General features: G+C 42.6%; 1 protein-coding gene across 1 annotated transcript; it reads left to right on the top strand.

Annotated features, from left to right (window-relative positions):
* The first annotated feature begins 3590 nt into the window (after nt 1-3590).
* Nucleotides 3591-4753, top strand: LOC110804785 (abscisic acid receptor PYL4-like). Its single transcript, XM_022010394.2, has one exon. It carries the CDS (start codon nt 3776-3778, stop codon nt 4436-4438), a length of 663 nt encoding a protein of 220 aa, XP_021866086.2. The 5' UTR covers nt 3591-3775; the 3' UTR covers nt 4439-4753.
* Nucleotides 4754-8399: the final 3646 nt, after the last annotated feature.

Below are 8399 nucleotides of genomic sequence, written 5' to 3'. Positions count from 1 at the left end.
CAGCTTCGGGACCCACCAAAGATCCCACATGAGCCATGGGGTTCTCCCCCAAAACCGGAGCCCTGGCATAGCGAGCCATCGCCTCCCTTACCTCCTCGGGGATCCATTTCAGCGGAACATCCGAGCAAGGGTCAGCATGGATCAATCTATCCAAGGCCGAGGTCGAAGTAGAGCCAAAGGTCGAATGGCGCCTCTTCCTCGTCAGACCCTGTTCCTTCTGCTCCTCCTCAGCAGAAGGAACCTCATTCTCAGCCTCGGGAACCTCAATGTGCGCTTCGGTAAGGTCCACCATCTCCTTATCTGGACTTTTCTCTCTTTCGAGAGAAACGTCAGCAGATTCCTCCTTCTGCTCGGCCACAATAGGGACATCCGAGCCAGGAACAAGGTCGGCTTCAATCGCCTCCATCACCTTGGTGATATCCTGGATCTCGATCCCTAAAGCAGTAGACGGCTTCAGCGGAAAGGGATGGTATCTTCCTCAGCCAACGGTTGATCCACGGGCGGCGGCTCCGCAACCACCACACTCTTCAACTTCTGCCCTGGCAAGGGCATGAAGTGAAAGAGATTCTTGGGAGGAGGCATGTCTTCCGAAACCGTTTCCTACAAAACAGGCTTTCAAAGATCAGCTTCAAGGAAAAAGAAGAAGAAGGAAAAAACGGACTACAAAAAACTCCAAGTCAGAGCAAATACCTTCTCCGAGGACTGAGAAGCCTTCGCTTTCTTCGGATGCGCGGAAGGCCTCAAAAGAGTGCTACCCTTCCTTTTCCTTTGATCCTAAAAAGGGGAGACCAAGGGTCAATAAATGTAAAAGAAGACAAAGGAAGAAATAAAGAAAAAAGCGTGAAGTACCCGGTTCCTAGATAAAGAGATATCTATCCGAGCCGGAGATGAAACCGAAGGAACGGCACGTGGCACAGCGTCAGTCCCAGGACCCTAAAAAGATGGTCCAGGACCAAGACGTTAGCCGACGGCCAACCAGAAAGAAAGACAAACAAAAAACTTCGGGATATAGAAACACTCACCGGATCTGAGGTTGTCCTCAAATCAGGAAGCACGACCTTCACTGGAACAGCTTCGGGAGAGGAGGCAGAGTCCCACGGATCAGCTCGAACTTCGGATATCCGAGCGACACCCGAAGGAGACAGCACGTAATCCTTCAAGCGAGGATTACGAGGATTCTCTTTCCCGAACTTGTAATCAGGAGCCGAGTCGTGAATAGTCTTCAGATCCAAAGAGATGCCCAAAACCACAGGATCAATGCAGCTAAAGCCGTACTCTGCAGAAACAAAGCACAAAACAAGTCAATAAAACGAGGCAAAAAGGAGGAGGACAAACTCACTGAAGCACGGTCCCAGCCGAAAGACACCTACCCCTGTCAAAAATCCTGCTGAGACCGGCAACAGCAAGAATGTCCTCCCGCAAGATATAGTTGAGGTTCGGGAGCCAGCTAGACGGCAGTTTGTAGTTGTCCTCCCGAGCCAAAAACCACTGGAGGAGATCCACGTAGTGGTGATGGTTCCGATCCGGAGCAGCCACGCTTCTCATATCAGGATCAGGAGTCACAAACCACTTCGGAGGGCGATAAAAATTGGGATGCTTCGGATCTGTCGGCACACGAACGAGCAACCACTCCGTCTTCCAATTATGGTCAGAGCTGAGGTAAGGGTAGGCCGTAATATAGTTCGGCTCCCCCTTCCTTCGGGACTTTTTGTTGATGATGGTCCACCAACCATACCCATCCCCCTTGGAAGCGTGATTAAAAGACAGATCGTGGAGATCCCGAAAAACGGCGACAGAACAGGGAAAGTTAACAAAATCGCACACCCATCTAAATCCGATGATGTGCCTCATAGATTTGGGTGTAAGTTGGGCCAAACTGATGTTGTACGACACCAGGAGCTCGGAAATGAACGGATCCAAGGGAAAGCGGAGACCGTTCTCCAAGTGATGAGTATACACAGAGATGAACCCCCTCGACGGATGAGTCACCCGAGGACGCTCCTGATCGGGAAGTTCGCACCAGTACCCCAAGGCGTGCTGGATTCCGTATAGCTCCTCGGCCCTCCGATGGTAATTCCCCAGCTTCGCCTCCACCAACCAGTCGCCACTGACCGATTTCTCCAACGGACCATCGATCTTAGTGGTCTCATGCAAGATCGGGGCATACTTGCCCTGCGGATCAGCTTCAGTCCAATGAACTGGAAACTCAGGGTAAGGACGGCGCACACCCGAAGAACCAGCTTTCTTACCAGAAGTTGCGCGTTCAGACACGCTAGACCCGCCTACAACATCATCTTTGGAAGCATCCCAACCAGTCGAACGCCTCTCCACCGGCCTCTCCGAAGGCCGACCCCTTGAAGTTTTCTGTACCCTTCCCGAAGGCACATTCTCCCTCTCACTAGAGGAGCCAACGACGAACTTACTTTTGCCCCTATTCTTTGCCATGGTCGCGAACTCTCGGTCTAGGGTTTAGATTGAGGAGTAGAAGGAAGAACGAAGAAGTAAGGAGAATTCAAAAACAAGTTACCTTTTTCCGAAGCGGAATTCGCCGATAAAACGAACAACACAAGTTCCCGAAGTCTAAAGCTGGCCGAATTTCGTAGATCTGAAGAAACTCGAAAACCGCGATCGCCGGGAAAAGAGAAGAAGTTTGTTTAAAAGAGAGAGAAAGTAAAGTTTGAAGGAAGTCTAGCGCCCGGTATTTATAGAAAAGGGAAGCGTATTAACTTCCTCTCGACCCACGATCTCCACGACACAATACAACTCCCAACACTTGTCATCAATGCCAATCATCCCTTTTCAAAAAAAGAGAGGGAACTTTTGGATTTCTGACAGCTGGAAACCCACCCATTTAATTCTAAATGGACCGGGTCTGGGGGGCATGTTGTTTGGGCTCCCAATTGATTCTCAATTGGGCCACTAAGTCCAAAGCCCAATGGCTCTAAACAAACAGCATCAAACTTACCAATGGCTAATCAGCCATCCATCAAGGCCCAAGGCCCAATAGCAATAAATGACCTATGGGCATTTATTATGCAAACACTATAAATAGGCCGCCAAGGCTCACACCTCAAGGTACGTCCAATTTATCGCCTTAAGACTACTCTTCTAGAGACCTTCTCTCTAGAATCCGAGCATCGTTCTTACTTAGGCATCGGAGGGGCTTTCCTCGGAAACACCCCCGAGGCTAGTGACTTTGCTCTTGTGCAGGTGAATTCGGACTCTACTCATTCAAACAAGCAAGATCTTCAACACATACGAAAGGGCCTTCATTCGAAGGCCATTGTTTCCGTCTTTACAACACCGGAACACTATTTATTATTAATCTATTTTTAACCAATTCAAAGCAAAATAAGAACCATAATTCGACGAATTCCCACTTCGTTCCATCATGTAATCCCAAATTCCGATTCTCACATATTTCGTAAAAAGAACAAGCACCCTGTTGATCTAATTATATAAGGAAAATAATAATTTGCCCTTATCAAAAGGAAATCCAAGCAATAACTCTGTATCTCGTTGCCCACCTTTTATTAAAATAATCAAAGTTGGAAAGTGACTAACCCCTCATATAAATATCCCCCATTTCCCCCAAAAAAGGTCCATTCCATTCCTTACCACCACCACCCTCTCAATCTCTCTTTTCTCTCTCCTTAAATCATATACTTCCCGTAATTCCAAATCCAAATAAAACTCACCTTCCTTCCAAAAGGCCAAACTTGGTAAAATCACCATCACATTCATCCTTTCCATAATTATATTCAAATATAAAACGATGCCCAAATCCTCCGTCTTACTCCACCGCATCACCACCAACACCCACCCTACCACCACCTCCCCTTTCTCCCACCTCCACCCTAAACCCCTCTCTCTCACACCCTTCTCCCCTCCCGGCTTCGAAGTCCCCGACGACGTCGTACGCTACCATGCCCAATCCGTAAACTCCCACCAGTGCTCCTCCGCCGTCGTTCAAGAGATCTCTGCCCCTGTCTCCACCGTCTGGTCTGTTGTCCGCCGTTTCGACGCCCCACAGGTCTATAAACATTTCGTCCGATCATGTGACGTCATCTCCGGCGACGGTGACGTCGGCACTCTCCGTCGTGTCCGCGTTGTCTCCGGCCTTCCCGCCGCCACCTCCGACGAAAGACTTGAGATCCTTGACGACCACCGCCACGTAATCTCTTTCTCCGTTATCGGCGGGGACCACCGCCTCTCAAACTACCGCTCCGTCACGTCCTTACACCCGGCAATCGGCGACACTGGCGAAGAGTCTACACTTGTCGTCGAATCATACGTCGTTGACACACCCGCGGGTAACACGAAAGAAGAGACTTGCGTATTCGTGGACACCATTGTTCGGTGTAACCTTCAATCGTTGGCACAGATCGCTGAAGGAAGAGGGAAAGAGGAGAAGAAGAATCTCCTCTCCGGATCTTAATTTAGGTCAAGTTTTCCCCCCTCTTTCTCTCACATACTACATCTGTCGAGTTACAGTCTCGATAAAAGACTATCGAAGATGAACAACGACGACAACAACGTTTCCGGCAACGGAAGGGGTGATATATAATTTTTGTGTGTTATTGATCGTAATCATCTTGCACTTATGATCTACCCCCTTCTCCTTCTCCTTTGATCTTTTTCTTTTTGTTAATCCTGTCAAAGAAAAGATTGATACATAGAACATAGTTTTTTGTTGTTATTGTTGTACTTATTTGTTGCTTTAAATGTAATGTTTGTGGTGCATGCCTTTTGATTCTGGGGTTCATGCTTTCTTTAATTTGCGAATTGCGATCATCTTTACCCTTTAGCTAGGGTAATTGATTAATAATCTCAAATCTGTACATATCAATTTCTTTTTTGATCGATGCTATCAATTATTCAAATAAATGAAATGTTTTAGGTTTCGAAACGAGATTTCAATCGAGTTAATTTGCAAATGATCATGCTTTCTGATTAGGGTTCATGAGAATGCACATTTTGATATAGTGGAATTGGATCAAAAGATTCAAGTGGGCCGGGACTATTGTTTATTGTGTTCATGGTTGAGAATTATTATGAATAAAATAAATAATGAGAGTGGATAGAAATCTTTATGGGCAAGTTGGATAGTTTCGTCATTGCAGCACCAACAAATTTTCAAAATTTGGGGATGAGCTTTGGATAGAGAAATTATTAAGAGTATGGGCAGGGTTTGGTAATATGGCATCATACATGATACATTGTTGCAATGAGGATCACAGCTTTGCTTGCATATGTCAGACCATGATTTTATGCATGACCAACTCTATCCACTCGTCTCTTAGGATCTCAGGGAGGTATCAAATTAAACAGCCACTGTACTGTACGCGTCCTCATATAGTTGTAACATTAGTGGTATGTAGTTGTACTAGTGGAAAATTCACCTTGTGACTTGAAAGGCATACAACCAAATATCATTAGTCGTGAAATGTCTGGGAGTGGTTCAAACGTAGACCTGCATAGTTGGACAAACGAATTATATATCGTGGTGGTATACCATATAATTTGTACGGAGTATATGATATATTCACTACTCCTATCAAATATTATTTCCCTATTGGTGAATAGTTATGTGGACCGTGGTGAAAATATCTTTTTTCATAGTTAAATTGCAATAATGCTATAGATAAAATGGTACGGAGGTGAGATAGATGGTGCAGTAGTTGATACCTTATACTCCGTACTCCATATCAAGGAGGTACCAAGGTATCAAGTGTTGGTCCTCTAAATAGTAAAAATCATCAATGCAATTGTACAATGAAAAATTGACAATTAATAAATAAATAAATAAATAAATAAAAGATGCTTAATTAGCTTACTTCATGATTATGTAAATTTCTGTTGTTGCTTCTCAACTAATAATAGCAATAATACATTATAATATATAAATATAAATTAAAAAAGATCAAGTTTAATAAAAAGAGATCTTAGATATAGTATAAGGTTTGAGTGCATGTGATGCAAGTAGCAACAAAGCTTAAGATCACTACTAACTCCCACTACCACTATTATTACCATTATGCTCTTAGAATTATATCCAGCTCATTTAATTTGTTTCTCCATAACAATTTCCTCTCTTCACATGTGCATTGATCAACTTTGGTAAGTATATATAGTTTCCGAGTTTATGAAAGTGTAACGGGATCTGTATTTCTTCTGTCGGGAATTAATAATCACACGATAACGCATGGAGGGGGGTGGGGAGAAAAGATAAGTTTGAGATAGATAGTTGTAGAATATGCGTTAAAAAAGAAAGGGAATAATAGAAAATGTTATCTAGTAGTAAACCATGGATTATCCAATTGCAATAAAGAAATCAGAATAAAGAAAGTAATAACGTGAAAGGTGGGAATGGGAATGGGAATGGGGTAAGGAAGAAGAATCAGAACGGTCGTCGTCTTCTTTGCAACTTGCAAAATATACAATTCCTAACTCCTTTTTTTTATTATTTTTTTAAAAATAAATTCTTGATCAAATGGGTTGTTGGTGATGTAATTGTTTGTTGTAATAAGTAGTCCGTATTATTAAAAAAAAAAAAGAAGGAAATGCAAGTTGCATGGAGAAAGTTTTGTTTGTTTCCTGGCATTATAAATTCTCTCTCCTAATTTGTGAAGGTAGTACTACTGGTTAAGGAAAAACGAAGAATTAATTTAATTAAAAAAGGGGGTGCAAGTTGCAGGTGTAAGAGAATATAGAAATGGCAAATGGCAAATGGCAAATGGCAAGTGGGAGGAGGAGAGAGAAAAATGAGGAATGCAAGTTGCGAAAGAAGGAAGGAAGAAAGGAAGGAAGTGAAGGGAGGTGGGCTTTTAATGAATCTCGTGTGGGTATTCACTTGTCGTCTACTTGCCTTCTTCACGCTACCGATCACACACCCCCCCCCCCCTTTTCTTTCCCTTTTTTTTATCTCTTCATGTCGATTGGTCACAAGTTCGAATCTTCCTCTTCAATTATTTGTCAGTAGGGCAGATTTATAGGAGACCAACACCACATTTGACCCAAATATGCACGGATGAGGGACGTTTGGCTAGTGATGGAGGCGGAGATGAGTACAAAAATCGCACCCGTTATGGGTGATAAGACGGGTGTGGATTTTGTGTTAGAAGTTTAGAACTGTCCCATCCCCACTTGCTTCGCTTCATTCCCGTCAACTCGGCCAAGTATCCTTGCCTTACCTACATGGCTACATGTATTAAAAACTCCAAAGAAGATCTAAAGTTGAACAATATTTTAATGTGCTTTGATTTATTTGTATGTGATAATATGAATATAGGTGAGACTTTTAAGTTTGTTTGAATTTTTGGCATGTACTTTTTTCCCATTATACTCCGTATATGTTATTTTTAGTTGCAAGGTTTTCTTAAAAGTTACTTTTAATTATATATGTTGTCGATGTTTGGTAAATAAGAAAAATAAGGCGGATATTTGCACGGGGATGGATATCCGGTGGTGGGGGGGTGGATTTTAGTTTGTACCCGTTGAAGCGAGGATGAGGATGCATTTTGTACCCTTCTTGGTTGATGAGGTGGGGACGGGGATGAAAATTTTAGTGGGGATGGGGATGGAGGGTCCTGCATCCCCATCCACCCCACCCCATTAAAATCGCTAATATTACGTGTGCCATTTTTATTTTTCTTTATGATAAAAGTTTATCTACCATATCTGGTTGCGTATTTTCTTGTGTAAATTGAACGCCTCACGGCTCACGAGACAAATTACGAACGGAGAACATGATTTGAACCTATAATCTATCATACATATATCATCAGTCTTTATTGGTGATATTCTTATTCTTATCTCTTTCTCGGTATTACTTATGTTTATCAAGATCACACAAGATGACAAGACCAAATCAGATAAGAAAAAAATTAGACCAGATCATATTAGAAAACAAAATACATTATTACGAGAGTAGTACATGTATAAAACATTCAATCCATACTAAACCGGATTAAAAAAAAAACCAGATCAAATCATATTTGAAACTAAAAAAGTTAGACCAAACCATACTCGAAGAAGAAAACATAGTAAAGCCTAAAGCCAAGACATATATGGAAAAATTTGAGTGCGTGAGTGCGTGTAGATTCAGTTAAAAAATAGGATGAGTTGTTATACTTGTTGGGCGTCGTTGCACTGTGAAATTAGTGTCACCTCCTTTTCCGGTTGGTGGAATATTCGTTTCAATACAGCCGTGGTGTATAGGAATACTTTTAAATGAATGCAATATTGTATTAAAACAGAATTGGTCCATGGAGTATATATCAATATATACTACACTTTGTGTGTATAATACTTTAGTAATTTTGTTGGCTTATTATACACACAAAGCCGTAATGAATTTGTAGGTTTACGAACAGTTAGACTGTCCTGAAAATCATGAA

This window comes from Spinacia oleracea, chromosome 6, assembly GCF_020520425.1.
Source record: "Spinacia oleracea cultivar Varoflay chromosome 6, BTI_SOV_V1, whole genome shotgun sequence".
NCBI lineage: Eukaryota > Viridiplantae > Streptophyta > Magnoliopsida > Caryophyllales > Amaranthaceae > Spinacia > Spinacia oleracea.
Note: the sequence above shows the minus strand (reverse complement) of the source record. Positions and strands in the feature narration are given on the sequence as shown.

Coding starts and splice junctions, on each gene's coding strand:
- LOC110804785 (XM_022010394.2), top strand. CDS start 3,776: ATGCCCAAATCCTCCGTCTTACTCCACCGCATCACCACCAACACCCAC.